Raw genomic sequence first — 18,063 nt, 5'->3', positions numbered from 1 at the left:
TTCTGGTCTGCTGTTGTGTCTTTGTGAGCTCTGTTGACGTCTATTGTTTCCTTTCTGTTCAGTCTGTTTGAGGGAGATTTAGTCTGTTTGAGTGAGATTGTCACGCACATTGCACTGAGGACCACCCACTGCAGAGAGCACGACACATTATCCGCGCTACACCACTCTGTTCAGTATGAATGCAGTGTGTAATTGATGGATGGGATCCTTGAAAATGATTACTGGTATACGACAGTGCTCGAGTGCAGATGGAATGATTGACCAAACGTCTGCAGCATTTCGGTCTTCGAAATCTATGGACATGATCGCAATATGGGATTAGTCAATCCGACATCAATGAGATCTGGGATAGATCTAGATGCGATTGCTAAATACGTTGCCAGGAATCATGGTCCAAGATCTCAACAGAATCCATGGACGTGATCGCAATATGGGATTAGTTAAATCGACGTCAGTGAGATCTAGGATAGATCTAGATGCGATTGATAAATATGTTGCCAGGAATCACGGTCCTAGATTCTATGTGATGTGCTCTGAATGTGAGCTGAATGAGATGTGATGTGACTTGACTGTTGTCTTTGTACAAGTGTTGGATTTGTGTCGTGATGTGCTCTGAATGTGATCTGAATGAGATGAAATGTGACGTGATTGTCGTCTTTGTACAAGTGCTTGACGTGTGTCGTCTAGTGCGTGGGTACTTAGAGTCAGTGCCTATTGAAATTGTTTGTGGCTTATGTCTGATTTTGCAGGCGTAATTGAGGGCGATTACAATTCTTTCAAGAGGGGGGTATGTCACAAACAAATGACATGGCATGACCACCCGGGTAGAGAGTACGGACAGGAGGCTGATGTGACATGCTGTACGGCCTTCCGCAATTCGCGCTGACAGCTGATGACGTGGCAGCCTGTACGGTCTTCCACAATTCATGTTGACAGCCGATGACGTGCAGACTGTACAGAATGTAAGGATTTTTTCGCATATTGCGTTGGTTGCTGTTGTCGGTAGATTTTTGACCAATTGCTTTTGGGATTATTTGCTTTTCAGTTAGAAGCTTTTGGGGCATCAGAGCATTTCGACGCAGAGTCTGAAAGTGGGGCGCCAGGTTTTGGGGCCAATACCTCTGGGCATGGAACTACGCCGGGCCGTGTCGACTCAAGTTTTAAAGTTGTGAATTATTTTAAGTGATTCTCTGTGTATCGTGCCAGATTCTCGACTTGGGGTGCCCAAGCCTGTGACATCTCTCGAACCAAAAGAAAAGGTATAACCAGTAGTCGACGGTCGTCCATCTAGATTTCCATCCCAATCCGAGTCACTTCATCCTCGTAGAATGACCTGCTAGTCTGTACCTCCATCTGCATAGTGAATTCCTAGTGACTTGATCGCCTTCAAATACCATAGGGTCCGAAGAGCCTGCTCCAAATGTGACTTGGTGGGGTCCTGCATGAAAGAATGGAGAAGACCCACCGGCAAACTGACATCAAATCGGGTGTTATCCAAATGAGAGAACCAGCTAGTTTCCAACACTGATTGTTAGTACCGACGGACTAGACACGACACATCTAGCACATGTACCAAGACGACAGTCACATCACCGCACATGACATCACATGACAATCAATCACAGAAACATACATTCCAAATCTCAGACCATGATTGCCAACAACTTATTTAGTAACCACATCTAGATCCATTCCGGACTTCATTGATGTCGGGTTAACTAATCCCATATTGCGATCATGTCTATAGAGATTTTTTTTTCCCCCCGACTCAAGCACTGGCGTGTGCAAGTAGTCATTCGCCTCAAGCACTGTTGTGTGCGAGAAATCTTTCACCTCAAGCACTGTCCTGTGTGAGAATCTGTCGCCTCAAGCATTGTCATGTGCGAGAATCATTTCCGGGGATCCCAGATTATCACTAAGTTCATTCTGAACAAAGTGGTCTAATCATTCATTCCATTGAATCAGTCCCAAATCAGGATTCGTTATTACGTTCATTCAAGGGCTGTCACTGCTCCATCTCATTCTTTATCCTGCTCATTTTCCAAAATTAACAAATTCTTTCATAAAACATTAGTTTTATTAATCATCTTCCAAAAAGTCTTGTTTCATAAATTCATAAAGCAAAATAATGCTAATTCAAAAAGTTGTTCTGGAACGAGTATCACCTCGTCCTGCTTGCCAGTCATTCTGATTCTTGTGCCCTTTTGGGACACCTTGTAGCGATATGTCCTTGTTCTCCACATTTAAAACACTTCCCTGCTTTGAAATATTCATCTCTTTGGTCTTCTGTCAGTGAAGGTCGTCTACCTCTTCGTGGATTGTTTCCGCTATGACTTGTTAAAGGTTCATCTAATGGGTAAGTCAATTCACCCGAATGTATAGCAAATCCCTGCTTCGCGTGTCCCATCGGCTGTTGTATAGACTCAGACTTCTTTTCGAGACAATAGTCTCGAATTTCTTTGAGAAGCCCACAACAAAACAGTTTAATATGCTCCTTCAATTTGATCTTCTTAAAGGATGAAACAGGTAGAAAAATTTCCCAGAATCTTTCACAGTAAGAATCCAAAGATTCTCTCTTGACCATCAGAACATGGTTCCAGTCAGTAATCACATCTCGTTCGTATTTTTGTGTGAGCCATGAAGAAATAAAGAGTTTCTTAAATTTCAACCACATTGTCGGCGCTTGTTTCCTTAACAGCAGAGTGGACCACCATGTTCTTTTAGAAAGGATGCCGCCCGTCTGATCTTGGAGTGCTCTGTATAGAGGCCTCCAGGAAATGCTATGTCAAATCGTTGGACAAAGGCTAAAGCCTTGGGGGCATCTCGAAACCCTGAAAAGTGCTCAAACTCTTTACTGCCTGTCCTCCCTCTTTGATTTCTTTGGGCTTTTTGCCCTTGTCGTCGAAGAAATCATATTGATTGGCTCTGTAAAAATGATTTCTTTTTGCATGAAACGTGTGATCTTTCCGTCGTTTTTTGCCTTTCTTGTCCTCATTACTTGAGTCAAAAGAAGGTGAGGTGTCCGAGCTATCAGAAGATGAGGACGAACAGGGCAATCCTTCGAAGCGTACACGCTTCTTCGCTTCTTCTGCTTTTTGGTGTTTCAAAAGTGGATTTTTGACCCAAGTAACCGGGGAAGTTAGTTCCCTTGTTACGTTGCTTCAGTTGCTTTTCCGTCGCTTCTTCGTATCCAGAAGTTGATTGATTTGGGCCTGGACCGCATCATGGAGTTCTTCTTCAGTAAACATTCTCGGAGTAGGAGGCTTCTTGATCGCCGGTTTGATTGGTGGCTGGGTGGTTTTCGGACACCGAGTATGCACTTCAGTCATCGCCTGCTGGGTCAAATTTGGGATCCTTAGCAAATTTAATTATCTGCTTCGTTGCCTCGTCAAGAGTTTTCGACGTTCCATCTCTTCAATCTTAGCTTGAGTAGGCCGAGGTGGGTCGTGCTCTTCTGACTGCTCATGAGAATCTTCTCCGCGATCTCCTACCGCATTCCTAGATGCAGAAGAAGTCGATTGATTTCTGTTAATATCCATAAGTGTCGCGAGAAAAGGATCAGATTTCCCGATAGAAGAGAAATCGGCCGTGCTCTGATACCACTGTAACAAACTTGGGCACCCCAAGTCTAGATTTTGTCGTGACACGAGAAAGAATCACTTAAAATACTTCACAACTTCAAAATCAGAGTTCAATTTGGTCGACACGGCCTAGCGTAGTTCCGTGCCTAGAGAGATTGGCCCCAAAGACTGGCGCCCCTTTCGGAATTTCTTTTATATTAATCTTTGAGCAAACTTCAAAGTACAACTCCCGCAGGGTCCTCTACTCTCAGACTCTACGTCTAGATGCTCTGAAGAGTGAGGCCCTTAGGGCTCGTTTATTCTTACAAGGGATGCCAAAAGTAGAACCCCCAAAAGCAATTAAACTCAAAAGCAAATAATCCCTTAAAGCAATTTGTTCCAAAAGCAATTGATCCAAAAATCTGCCCTGAAAAAGCGTCAGTGCGATCTGCAGAAATCCGTACATCAGCCACGTTGCCATGTCAGCGCGATATGCGGAGATCCGTACTGCCGTTCGTACTGCCACATCAGCACCTGTCCGTACTGCCACGTCAACAATGAGCGTGTGTGTGTGTATGTGTTTGTCCGAGGGACTTGCCACGTCACCAGTTTGTGACAAAGGGCAAAAACAATCTGTATGGTTGCTATCCATGCAGTCGGTGCAAAGGTCTCCTCGTGGTCTACATTGGGTTTTGGGAAAAGCCTTTGGTAACTAGTCTTGCCTTGTGCTTGTCCAAAGGACCATCAAATTTGTACTTAGTCTTGTAGACCCATTTGACAACAATCACTTTCCGCTTGGTAGGCCACAAAACCAACACCCAAGTATTGTTCTTCTTGATGGAATCAAGTTCTTTCTGCATAGCCAACTTCCAATTTTGTCTTTGTCCTTGATCACTGTAGACATCAAAGCATAGTTCACCTGTAGTAAACCTTGGCAACACGAAGTCGTTGAGATCGCCGTGTAGTACCGGCTTCACGTCAATCGGTGTAAAACCTGAAGTTGCTGAATCTCGCAAAGTCTCCAATAGCCACTTCGGCAACTTGTCGGTCTTGCTTCCCGTGGGAGGAGCTATTGGTATATCTGGCTCTAACTCGGCACTATGATGACAATCATTGTCATGGGTGCATGCTCCTTGGAAGCCTGAGGGACAGGGGTAGGAGAAGAGGGCTCATCAAGTGGCAAATCATGCCAGCCTATTGGGTGAGCAACACAGTGAAGTGCACTGCTGTGAACAGGTACGTCTACATCAAGTACGGCCAGGCACAACCACAAAACAACTCTCGCTCCCTAATCTGCTCCTCAGAGATATTGGAGCTACCACCGGATAGGGATACAAAACTCTAACATTTTGCTCCCCAGTGCTTCTAATGCAGAAGAAGGATGGCTCTTGGTGCATGTGTATTGACTACCATGCGTTGAATAAGAACACCATCAAGAGTAGGTTTCCTAGTCCAAGGATTGATGATGTTCTGGATTATTTAAAAGGTGTGACAATTTTCAGCAGGATAGACCTTAAGAGTGGATACCATCAGATTTGTCTTAGGCCAAAGGATGTGCACAAGACTACGTTTAGGACGACATTTGGTCCATAGGAATTCTTAGTGATGCCATTTGGTCTGACAAATGCTCCTGCTATGTTCAATAGGATGATGGACGGCTCTTCTGTCCACATCAAAAGTTTGTTGGCACATTTTCTGATGACATGATAGTCTATTTGAGGAATGAAGGGAAGCATAGGCGTCACTTGTGTTTGAAGAGCTATGCAGTCACAAGTTGCTCATCAATCCCAAGAAAAGTGATTTCTTTTTTGGAAAAGATCCACTTTTTAGGCCACATAGTGTGAAAGGATGGTGTCCGAATGGATCTTGCCAAGGTCGAAGCAATCAAGACATGGCTAGATTTGAAGATATGTCCGTAACTTCTTGGGACTGTGTTCTTACTACAGAAGATGCATACGAAACTTTGCGGAGATTGCTTCACCTCTACATGCTTTGCAAAAGAAGGGTCACTTTCAAATGGACACAAAGAGAGATTTCAACTTTTAATCTCTTGAAGGACAAAAATAACTTCCGATCTAGTAACTGTTTTACCAGATTTTAGGTTGTCATTTTTGGTCCAGTGCCATATGAAGATTAACGTGAAGTTTAGGAACTTGATGAGATCTTGGTACTTGAGTAGATTGTGGCACATAAAGAAAGAAAAGTTAAGGGAAAAGTTGCAAGATGTTATTTGGTGAAGTTCAAAGACTATCCACCTATGGATGCAAATTGGATGGAAGAGAGTGAACTGTTAGAATCACCAAATGTATTGCAGCTTTAGCATGAAGCCTTTGGTTTACAATCCACGTATGCAACGTGATCGAAAGAGGGGTGATGCCGGAGCTAGCACATCATATGTACATACGGATTTAGTGCAATAGAAGTGTACATTGTTTGATAAGTGTTAAAGGTATAATGCTCACTTCTATGATTGGTTAAAATGGCAAAAGTATAAAGGTTTCATTAAGTCATTTGCATCTGTCTCATGACCTTTCTTTTGGATATATGTGATGCTAAAACTGTGCTAATCACACTAAATCATCTATGGCATGTATGTTTGGCATGCAATCGAGGATGTTTGTGATTTCAAGAGGGGGATATGTCACGAGACTGTGACAACTACTAACTTTATTTGTTGGTTTCCTTCCCTTGATTTTTATTTAATTTTTGGGACCCTCTTTTTGAAGTTATAAATGGCCACACAATTTTTATTTAATTTTTAGGACCCTCTTTATGAAGTTATAAATGGCCACACAATTTTTATTTAATGTTTGGGACCCTTTTTTTGAAGTCACAAATGGCCACACATTGTATGGCCAGTGTGAAACAGCATATGACCGAAAGTTTCACCCGTAGCAGTAAGGGCCAGTTCGCCTTGAGATGGTTGGGCCGATCGGCTTTAAAATCTGAATAGTAAAATGGTGGCTAGGCTCAATTAAAGTCATATAGGCCCCTCGGGAGGACTTTAAGTCGGTGGGTACTAGGAAATTAAACCAAAAGGAGTAAAATGGACACATGGCAGTAGGAGAGCAATCTGTAGGCCAACACACACACTCCAGATGCTCATCCCAAGAGGGGGCGCCCAAATTTGAAGAGGGGGTTGATTCTTGTTCATAAGTGACTACAGTGTGTGTGTGTGAGTAGTGGGTGCAGGTGATCACAGCTTTAATGGAAAGCTTGCCTTCTCCCTTGTCTCATGTAGCGCGATGATTTGCTCTCGTGCATCTCTCTCTCCCCTTTGCACATATGGTAATGCCCCACTAGTTGGGCTTCTAAGATGACCATGTACAATTTTGTGGGTTCTATGCGCGTTTGCCAAGGCAAGAGCCTTCTATACAGGAATCGGATTAGCTAATTGCTAATCCCCACAAGTACGCATAGTTCCATTGCGAAGGATTGCAAGGACGAAGTTTTCAAACTCGTCCAATTTTCAGGGGAACTATTCCATTCCGTGTGGGAGCTCTTGAGACGCGCAGAGACGTGTTTGCTCCGCTAAAAAACGATCCAAAACAAAAAATTACAGCCTGTTGTGTTTATTTTCAGGTTCAAAGTTTTGCACCTAAATTGCAAGGTAACACCAAGGGAGTTGCAGGGTTTTGGGCACCGGGTAGTGACCAAAACAGCGAATTACAGCATGCTGAAATTGACCTGCAGCTCACCGAAAAGCTTCCAAAAGGCAAGGGGAAGTGTAATAGACGTGAATTTTTGACCTAGAGGGGTTTTGGCGTTGTTATGTTGCCGAAATTGGGTCAAAAACCTGCAATTACAGCCCTTGACAGGTTTGGAAAGCTTGGTGGGAGATAGGTGAAAGTGTTCGGGTCGTTTATTTGCAATAAGAATAAAGAAATACTGAAAGGGACGCTAGTCTTTGGGGCCTCAAGGAGCGCTCTAGCTACCACGTTGTGAAGTGTCCTGAAGTGTTGAATTCCAGCCACAAGTTTATTTGTGCAATTGCTTTGTGTTGTAAACTGCAGGTAAAGTTAATCAACGTAAAGATTGGATGAAAGTCAAAGTTACCGCCCTCTAGTGAGGCTACATGCCCGTTTCACAAGGTTACTTACCTATCTTCTATTTAGCAAGTCAACATTGCTTTTTCAGGAGGCATGTAATAGATTGGACACCCAAGCCAAAGATCTAATGCAACACATGCGAGAGAAACTGAAAGAACGGAACAAAATTGAGAGAAAGAGACGACACGGTGTCACCAGGAGATGTATTTTTCTTGTTGCCTTCCGTAAATAAGTATTAGATATATCTTTATTTTATTTTTTACTTGTTTGTCCCAAAACCCTTGAAAAGGTGCAAGTGGACATTGCATGGTCAGTGTGAAACGGCTGCAGCCAAATGGGTTTCTCACATCGGGGATCTAGGTCGGTCAGACAAGGACTGCCCGGGCCAGTTAGCTCTGAATTCTGATGAGTATGGAAGCTCGTGTGCGCCAAACTGCAATTTGGGCCACTCGTCAACTCACTGCAACTTTATAAGTTGAAAGGGGCGAGTAAATTAACCCACATTGTAGATGTTGGTCAAATGGTAGTCTTCAATGATGGTCAGGAGACCGATAGGGACGCCATGGAAGCATCTCCTAAAATTTAGGGAACTGCTATTTTTGATCGGAAAATGTGTTCGTGTCATTAGCTCTGGAATGACAAGGGGAACATTTTATTGCTCTGCTGCCAAGTCATTTGACGCACCAGTTGAGATATTTTTACCAGGGAAAGGCCAAACTCGGAAACTGGGCGACGTGTCAGCCTGTGAGCGATTCTGCCACTCGGGGACTGGAGGACCGATTCGCTGTGAGTTTGCTTCGTTCTTGGGAGCTATTGCTGTCTGGAACCCCATGGTTAGCACTCAGAGAGGCCACTTGGTCGGGAGTAGGCCTCATGTTTCTTGGGGTCCCATGGCAATAGGTCCAGCGCGCTCTCTAGGTGACTGGCTAGAGTTCATAGGTTTGTCAGAGGAGGTGCAGGTTGTCCAGCTACAGGGCCTGAGAGGGGTTCAGAGCATGTGTCAGGATATCTCAGAGTCAGTTCCAACTGATTGGCTCACGCCTCTCGAGCCAGTAGCACCCCGGTGGATGGGAGCCTTCACACGACTGGAGGTTCTCATTTCAGTCAGGGCTTGCTCAGAGACTGTCCCAGCCCTGTTCTTCGAGCTTCAGGGTGGGGGACGATTACAGAGAGTTGCAGTCGAGGCCCCGCAGGTAGCAGAGTGTTGTTTCCAGAGGATCCGAGTTGTGGGCATGTGTGGGAGGACTTGCGTCATAGACCCTGACCCAACAGCTCTTGAGACTGGACACTGGAGGCTATGGGCTTGGGAGTGCTGTCCACTGGCACGAGTACAGTGGGATCCTGGTGAGTGGCTATGGAGGGACCCATTCTCTTCTGCAGACCGCCCAGGGGTCCCTTTCTTTCAGTACACTGTTCGGCTTGGACGACGTATACTTGCATCACAGAGAGAGGCCCGCCCCGCTACAACACGTCATTGGCAGGAGGAGGGTCTCACAGTTGAGTTCTTGGCAGCTTTTTGGCAGAGGCTGTGGGACTCCAGACAGCTGAGGCGCGTCACCTTGTTCCAGTGGTTGGTTGCACACAGAGCCACAGCAGTAGGGAGCTGGCTTGTACATAGTGGTCTCTCGGCCGCATGTACAGCCTGTGACCAGTTGGTGGAGAGTCAGCGACACTGTCTTTGGGACTGCCCCTCGGCCCAGCAGGTGTGGCTACGAGTTCTTCGGCTGATGCCTGCCCTCTCCACGGCTCGACAGTACACTTGGGGGGCGGCGGCTTGGTCCACCCTCACGGGCCCGGCACTTCAGTTTGAGCTATCTTCCACCAGCAGGATGATAGTGATACAAGGGGGTCGACCTACACTCCAGCCTGCTACAGACCTTACTCCACAGGAGTGGAGCAGTGAGAGAGCGGAGTGTTGGGAGCTCATGAGCGGCCTAGCTCTCTGGTTCATCTGGCGGGCCCGTTGTTTCCGCATCTTTGAGGCTCGCCCTGTACCACCAGCGGAGACTGTTCGTGACTTTTGGCTAGAGCTGATCCACACTCTCAGAGGACAGCTTGAGGGACTACAGGGCAGGTCCGACCGCATGCGGGAGCGCCGCGAGGCTTTCCTTCGTCTCTGGCGCCCTGGGCCGTTTTACTCCATGGTCCAGGGGGTGCTCAGATGGCACTATTGTCCACCTGTGTGGCTTTTCCCTCCTCCCATCTCTTGATTTAGCCCCATTGTATATATGCTGTTTTTTCATTGGGAGAGTCTCCCCATCATGTTTGTTGTAGCCCTCTCTTGCAGAGGTGGATGTAGCCCTATGGGTAGCTTTCATTAACTAATAGAAGGATCTTTTTCTCGGAAAAAAAAAAGATCATACCATTGATCTGAAACCTGGAACCACACCACCGAACCACCTTACCATGTGAGCCGAGCCCAGAGATACATTTTCTGGGACACATTGTCTCAATAGCAAGAGTGCAGATGGACCCAGCCAAGATAGAGACTATCCGTGATTGGCCCCATTTGAAGAATGTCCAGGAAGTTGGAAGCTTCTTGGACTTTTGATTCTTACTACCGACGCTTCATCAGAAAGTTTGCAGAGGTTGCTTACCCCTTTGCATTTGTTGACATAGAAAGGAGTCCTTTTCTCGTGGGGACTCCCTGAGCCTAAACCCTAGCCAACCTACAGATCCCTGCCGAGCGGTCTAAACCCTAGCAAAAGTAGCAGAAGAAGAAGAAGTCCTCACTAACTTATAGATTCAGAGAGAGAGAGAGAGAGAGAGAGAGAGAGAGAGAGAGAGAGAGAGAGAGAGAGAGAGAGAGAGAGAGAGAGAGAGAGAGAGAGAGAGAGAGAGAGATTTTAATGTCTATGTGAGGCCGAAGTCGGCCTATGAGACGAATTAGGTGTACATATGTGTATGTCTTCTATCTATCGGAAAAGATAGAGCAATCCAAACTGGTACAAAATAGAGAGGAAACCTTGGTGTATGATGGGATCTATGGGCCGGAGGGGGGGGGGGGGGGGGGGGGGGGGGATGGAGCTCTAGTACTAGGGATGTGTGCATGTCTATATGCTTTGGGTAGTGCAACCATGCAGATGCATCATGTCGCAAGACGGGCACCACGTGCCAATAGAATAGAACAAACTGAATAGACTTTCAACACTTCAATAACAACTGAACTGAGAAAGAGAGAGACGACACGCGACGCGGAGTGGCACAATTCCACCCCAGAGAGTATTGGCCCCAAACCTTGGCCCCCTTTCGGTATTTCTTTATATTGCATCAACATTGTACAAGCCGGTACTCCAGACTTTGCACCTTCTCCAGGAAGCATGCCAGAGAATGAGCCCTGAGCACATATTTAAAGGCCCTTGGCCTAAAAACCAGTTACAGTGAAAAGCCTTCAAAACTCAAAAGCTTCTGGTCCAAAAGCAATGCCAAAAAAGCTGCCAGCGTAAATCATGGAATTCCGTACAACAACGTCAACAGCCAGTGCAAAACACGGAAATCCGTAGTCTGCCATGTCATCATGTCAGCGAAATTTTTGGAATTTCCGTACAGCTGCCACGTCATTAGCCACACAAGACTTTCAATGTGTGTGTGTGTGGGTCCTGCTTTTTTTTAATCCTTTATGTCACTTGGGGCCCCATCGGACGGGGTCCCCATGTGTTGGTAGGACTTCTTCTTTTGTTACTTGTTCTTCTTAGGGTTTAGGCCCCTCGGTCGACATCTGCAAGTTGGCTCCCTTCTTCAGGGCTTTCACATGTCATCAGTTTGTGACATCTCCCCTTCTTGAAAGAGAGTAATCCTCCGCGACTACAGAATATCTGCAGAACAACTGAAGTTAGCTCAAAAATTTCCGAGGGTCAATCAGTTTGCTCTTTTTATTAAGGAGTTAGCTTCTCCTTTCGGCTCTTTTGATCAAGGAGTTAGCTTCTCCTTTTGGCTCTTCTGATCAAGGAGTTAGCTTCTGATTTCGTCCATTTGGGAACTCTTGATATTCCGGCGTAGTAAAATTAGCCATCACACCCAGACCGTACTGATCTTCCCGGGTGTCTTGATGCACTAAAATTACATACCCAGGCAATCTCATCCAATTAGGAATATTCAGTGGTTGGCACATCACAATGCAACACAAATGCTCACATATGCATGTTACAAGACATAGAAGCATAAAGCCACCGATGAACACTCCCCGCAAATAACCATCCAGGTCCGGGCCATGAGCTGTTCAACGACTCCCTCATCACTCCTCCCGCAAATAACCTAAAAAGGTCCGGGCCATGAGATATAGAGGCCTTTTACAACCAAACGCCCCCCAAACCGTAGCCTACGTCATTTGGAGGTGCTAAGAGTAACCATTGCTCAGACTTCTTAATACTCCTCCCGCATAACCATCCAGGTCCGGGCCGGGAGTCACAACAACAATACTCCCCCCGTAAGTACCCACAAGGGTCTGGGCCATGAGTAAAAACAACACTTTTGAATCATTCAATACTCCCCCCGCAAACAATCACAAGGGTTTGGGCCATGAGTATGAACAAGCATTCTCAAACCTTATTTCTCACTACTCCACTCGAGAGTGAAATTACCAATCATTGAAACCAGTATGCAAACCAGAGTCAAACAATTTAAATCGGCACCAAGATAGGTTCAAAACAAATACCATCCATTTCAAACAAATTCCAAATAGGATCACCAAACAAGTTCTCAAACAGATTTCAAACTTAAAAAACAATCTTGACATCAATCGAGCTCGAAAAATCGATTGACTTTCCATCGTGAAACCTGCACCAAAAAATTAGGGTTAGGTTCATTCCATAGTGTCGTAGCCGAGCACAGCATGGTCCATCAGCTCTTTGACAAACAATGTTTCTTTGGCGGCGATGGTAGTCCCAAGATAGCAATCGCACTAAACCTCCAAGGTCATCTGGTCGTGAAGAGACATCTACTAGGAGATGTCGAGAAATTTCAAGTTATAATCTGCTAGGGTTTCCATGGAAAGCATTTCTAGGATACCCAACTCACCTAGAAGTTGCATTCCGAAGGAAGATGTCAGAAACCATATAACTTCGGGCAAATTTTTTCTTGAAAGCTTGCCAAGTCCTTGGAAGTGTGCGGCTTGGTAGCTATAGACATCAACATCTGCATGACACTGCTTTTGAGAAAAATAGTGACTCGAAACAAATCTTGGATCCTTCTCTTGCAAGTCATCTTTTTTGCTTATGCCCTGTAAGACATGAGCGGTGAAGACGGGAGTGCGCCCAATGCACGATGAACTAAGGGTGGGAGTGGCTAATAAGCTTTGGAAGTACAATCTTGCTCTGTCTGCTCTTTGGTAGGACCGGTATGCTTTCAAAAAAGCACACGCCTGATGCTCTGATACCACTGTTACAACACGGGCACCACGTGCCAATAGAATAGAATAGACTGAATAGACTTTTAGCACTTCAATAACAATTGAACTGAGAGAGAGAGATGACACGCAACACAGAGTGGCGGTATTCCACCCCAGAGAGTATTGGCCCCAAACCTTGGCGCCCCTTTCGGTATGTCTTTATATTGCATCAACACTGTACAAGCCGGTACTCCAGACTCTGCATCTTCTCCAGGAAGCATGCCAGAGAATGAGCCCTGAGCACATATTTAAAGGCCCTTGGCCTAAAAAGCAGCTACAGTGAAAAGCCTTCAAAACTTTAAAGGTCTAGTCCAAAAGCAATGCCAAAAAGGCTGCCAACGTAAATCATGGAATTCTGTACAACAACAACGTCAGCAGCCAGCGCAAAACGCGGAAATCCGTACACTTCATCATGTCAGCGCAAATTCTGGTATTTCCGTACAGCTGCCACGTCATTAGCTGCCACGCAAGACTTTTAGTGTGTGTGTGTGGGTCCTGCTTTATTTTAATCCTTTATGTCACTTGGGGCCCCATCGGACGGGTCCCCCATAAGTTGGTAGGACTTCTTCTGTTACTTGTTCTTCTTAGGGTTTAGGCCCCTCGGCCGACATCTGCAAGTTGGCTCTCTTCTTCAGGGCTTCGTCAGCAGTTTGTGACACATCAAGCTAGCTAGCTCCATCCTCTGCTGATGGGGGGTGTAGAATGTGGTACATGGGAGGATTGGTAGCAAGGGCTGCTCAGATGAACGCAGCTGGGTGAACCATCATCCGGGCTCGTCTCTCCTCAACAGCTCGATGCTCTCTAGTCTGGATCTCCTCAATCTGTTTGTGGTGGAGTCGTGGGGCCGGCATCCGGTAACATGCGAACGTCGTCTGGCTCAGCTCATCTGAGCCTGCTCGAGTCACTCCCCTTGGTGGATGTGACAGTGGAGGAGGTGTGGTCCTCTGGAAAAAGTCTGTAAGCTGTGACTCTCCCCCTCACATCTCTGTATGTGACTACAGAAGTGTATTTCTATGCCTTTGTATCTCTAGCAAGTAGCGCCCCAATTGTCTCTGATCTCGAGAGTGCATGATCGCGCAGGATAGGCTGCCCTCTGAATAATGACTCGTATCTGCCTCTAATATCATCATTAGCTCTGCATTTGCCAACAATATGCTCCTCACTCTCCACCTCCTCTCTGTATACTTGAGAGCTCCCTGGGAATGTCATGAGCTCGTGTAACAGACTTGGACACTCCAAGTCAAGAATCTACCGTGGCAGCACCAAATAACCACTTCAAAACAGTTCACGGTTTACAATTTATTCGACATTGGCCTGGCAGAGTTCTGTGCCTAGAGATATTGGGCCCAAAGATTTGCGCCCCTTTCGGTATTTCTTTTTGTATTAATCTGAGTTCAAAGTACCAAGAGTGCGGGCGGGCGCTTACACTTAGACTCTGCGTCCAGATGCTCTGAGTTGTGAAAGGTCTGCTCACAAATTTAAAGGTACAAGGGATGCCAAAAGCAGAGCCCCAAAAACTGGAAATTAAAAGCTCAAAAGCTTTGTAAAAATAAAGCAAAAGGTTCTTTTTCTCTCTCTCTTTATGCTTTAATGAAAATAAAGCAAAGATGCTCTCTCTTCTCTGGCTGAATTGCGTAGAAAAAGCAATGATCAAAAGCTGGCGCAATTCACGCCGTAAAATGCAGAATCCGTACAGCTACCACGTGTCAGCCCGCCACGTCAGCAAATCAGGGTTTTTGATTTTCTGCAGTTAGGGTTAGGGTTTTAGAAGATTAGGGTTTCTGATTTTCAGCAGTTAGGGTTAGGCTTTCAGTAGAGCGGGCAGCCATGTCATCACTTTGTGACAACTCGCCCCACCTCTATCTCTAGTCTCTGTGATGATACTCTGAGCTGACTAATCGCCACCCGTGAGTTGTGTGGCATGTAGGTGTCCATATAGCATATGGTCGTTGTATGAACTCGTCCTCGAGTATGGTAAGGAGATGATATGTGTAGTGTGACATCTTCCACTGAAGAGGAGATGTGATCCAAGTCTTTCTGATATATAGCTGCGAGAGATCCTATCGGAGCAGTATGGACCTGGGGTGAGTCGGGGTCATACTGGAACGGTGGCAAGCTCTCAAGATCAAGGCCATATGCTCCAAAACATGCTCTGACGTGGATGTACCAAGCTTTGTCATGTCCAGACTCTACTATCTGAATGTTCGACTCAAATGCCCGCCGTGTGAGTTTGTCAGCCGGGAGCTCTCTCTAGATAAAGCAGACCGTCTGAAAGAGTGCCTCTACTACCATTGGGGGGGGGGTAAGCAAGCTCTGCCTTGATGATGTTGTGTGGCACTGTGTGCTTGCCTCGAAACAAGCAAGAGATCATATATACCTGTGGTCCTTCGATTCGTGCCCATTGACGATGTCAACCCAAGTGCCCACATTGCTACTGCGTACATTATGGCTAGAGTAACTAATGTATCAAATAGCCACCCCTATGTGCGGGGCTCCTGAAAGTGTACATGATGACATCTTTGCTCAAACATGACCAAAGCTGCATATCCACGGGTGAGTCTGTTAGTGGCGGCCTAAGCCATGGAGAAGGGGCCTTGTCTCTCTCTCTCTCTCACACACACACACACACACACACACACACACACACACACACACACACACACACACACAGAGAGAGAGAGAGAGAGAGAGAGAGAGAGAGAGAGAGAGAGAGAGAGAGAGAGAGAGAGAGAGAGAGAGAGAGAGAGAGAGAGAGAGAGAGACGAAATGATATATTAACACCTTCGAAAAGGCCAAAATAACTTATGAGACCAAACTGTTACAAACTCGTGAATCTGATACATGTGTGGGTACAGAAGAAGAGGGGGGATATTACAGTGAAACTAGAGGTGCTACTGATTGGAAATGTGTATGTATGGTATGTTTGATCACTGATACAATGTGTATCTAATACAAGAGGGTGACATGATGGGTGATAAGCCCATCCTCATATGTATTCTGGATGTCGAGCTAGTATGGCTCGAATCCTCTGCTGTAATCTCCATCGATGCTGTGAAGCTCCTCTCCTCAGTCGTGGGCGTCTCGATCTCCCTAGTTCCGATGCTCGATCAATGAGAGTACCACGAGTGTGAGTATGAGCTGAGCTTTGCACTGGTGCCTGCTCCTCTAATTGTCCAGTGTATGGTGTGAAGAAATTCGTAATTTGTCTTTGGGATTGTCTCCCAGATTTCCTTAGTAGACTGTCTTTGTATCTATGTAACTCAAGTAGATACAGTCCAAGACATCTCTTTGTTAGAGTTTGGATTCTTGTCAGATGGTAGCTCCAGTATCTCCCAGGAGCAGATTAGGGAGTGAGGTCTGTTTTGTGGCTGTGCCCGGCCGTACTTGAGGTAGACATCCTGTTTACAGCAGTGCACTTCAGTGTGTTGCTCACCCCGTAGGCTGGCATGAGGTGGGACCCCCGTTCCTAGGGTTTCCCGGGAAGAAAGTCTGGAGTCTTCTACAATACTGCTGCTAAATATGTGTCCCAGGTCACTTTCAGTGAGTTTACATATTTATTAGGATATTTTAACCATTTATTGGGATCGTGGGGTTTGTGGTTGATGTCACAAAAATACGGAAGCGTAAACTGACGTTTAATTGCACTTCAAATACTCAAGAGAATTAGAGGGAGCGAGAAAACTTGACACTTCATTGGGGACCAGAAGATGGGCTGGTCCCCCCCCATAAAGAGAATATCTTTATTACTAAGGGAGAATCTTTACAAGCACAGGAACGGGGCATACGCCCGTCCTCTATTCTTTCTTCTGTTCTGTTCTCACTACTGACTGAGAAAGTGTTTCCACTTTCTTACTGCTTAGGGCATTTCCCCTCTTCTGCGAGACTGGTTGGAAGCTCTCGAAAAGAGAGTCTATCTTCCGAAACAGCTCATCGGAAGCTCTCACAGAGGAGAGTCCATCTTCCGTTATGTGTTGCCTTCATGCTCATTCATTCATGCATCGAACACAAAAGAGAAACAAGCAAAATGCACACGCACATGCTTGCTGTAATTTTCTGCACATAACCTGAAATTCTTACCTGTGCACACCCCTACGCCGAAACAGAGGTCTTCTTCGCGATGGAATCGCGCCAAACTTGATGTGGACTTAGGATAAGGAGAGAGAAGAGAATTTCTATGGCTGATCTGCTGAAAACAGCTCTAATCGAGGTGATTAGGGGCTGAAAACAGAGAATTACAGCAGCCGCACTCTGCTAAGAGAGCGTCTACGGCAGCTACTCGTGATGAAATTTCACCAGAAGGTGTCTATGACTGTGAGATCCCTTGTTCTTGACAATGGGAGCACAAGGCTACCACATATGTCGCAAGGGGCTGCTCTCAAGCTTCAATGGAGGGCTCCACCGCGTAGAGCACGCTCACATTGGGGGGGTAAGGTGCACTGCCAGCCCTGAAAAATGGGGGAGGGGGGCTCCTAAATAGCCATCAGGGAGAGGGGGCGCTAGGAAGAGAGAGAGGGTGAGAGTGAGAGTGAGAGAGAGTTAGTTTGCATTGGTAAGTGTGCCACTTGGCACACTTACTTTAAAAACTTAAAAACCATTCAACTTTTGACTTTAAAAACTTCTAGCTCATTAATTAAAAATGTGCAACTAACTAACAACTGCTACCAATGATTCTTTTATGAGAACACCAAAAGTCTGCCGGCGCAATGCCGCACGGGCACTGCACCGCCTTTACCTGTTCACACTTGTCCGGCCGCCCGCCCGGGCACGGACCGTTAAATTTAATTTCACGAAACTTACCCTAAGGCTTTATTAGCTTTATTAGCCTTAGGGTCACTGTTCTAAGGATCCCATCTCATTCATGTGCTTGTACTGACGCGCGTATTTTTCCTGAGCCTAAAATCTGAGGCTACTGCTTACCCCTTTCTGAAGACCCGATTTCCCAATCACTAGGGCTTCAGGGTAATTTCTGCTAAGGTCCCTCTGAGGTGTTCTAGCCCGCATTTAGGCTCACCTGAGGCCTTAGAACTGCTAGGTCTATTCTAGTGTGCACACAACTAATTAGATAATT

General features: G+C 45.9%; 1 protein-coding gene across 5 annotated transcripts in view; it reads left to right on the top strand.

Annotated features, from left to right (window-relative positions):
• The window catches only part of LOC147453654 (intermediate cleaving peptidase 55, mitochondrial-like), a 169,049-nt gene that overhangs the window by 147,508 nt on the left and 3,478 nt on the right, over positions 1 to 18,063 (top strand). Inside the window, exons 13-14 of one of the 5 annotated variants that reach the window (XM_086515772.1) lie at positions 750 to 962; positions 1,046 to 1,259. The exons of 3 other annotated variants lie outside the window; for them this stretch is intronic. In XM_086515772.1, the coding sequence (XP_086371898.1) occupies positions 750 to 755 (6 nt within the window). In that variant the 3' untranslated portion in view covers positions 756 to 962; positions 1,046 to 1,259. The remainder of the gene's footprint in view (positions 1 to 749; positions 963 to 1,045; positions 1,260 to 18,063) is intronic. One more of the 5 variants, XM_086515773.1, reaches the window with a different exon arrangement.

The sequence above is a fragment of the Adiantum capillus-veneris genome, chromosome 7, assembly GCF_014529385.1.
Source record: "Adiantum capillus-veneris isolate H3 chromosome 7, ASM1452938v2, whole genome shotgun sequence".
NCBI classification, from domain to species: domain Eukaryota; kingdom Viridiplantae; phylum Streptophyta; class Polypodiopsida; order Polypodiales; family Pteridaceae; genus Adiantum; species Adiantum capillus-veneris.
This window is presented reverse-complemented; position numbering and strand designations above follow the sequence as displayed.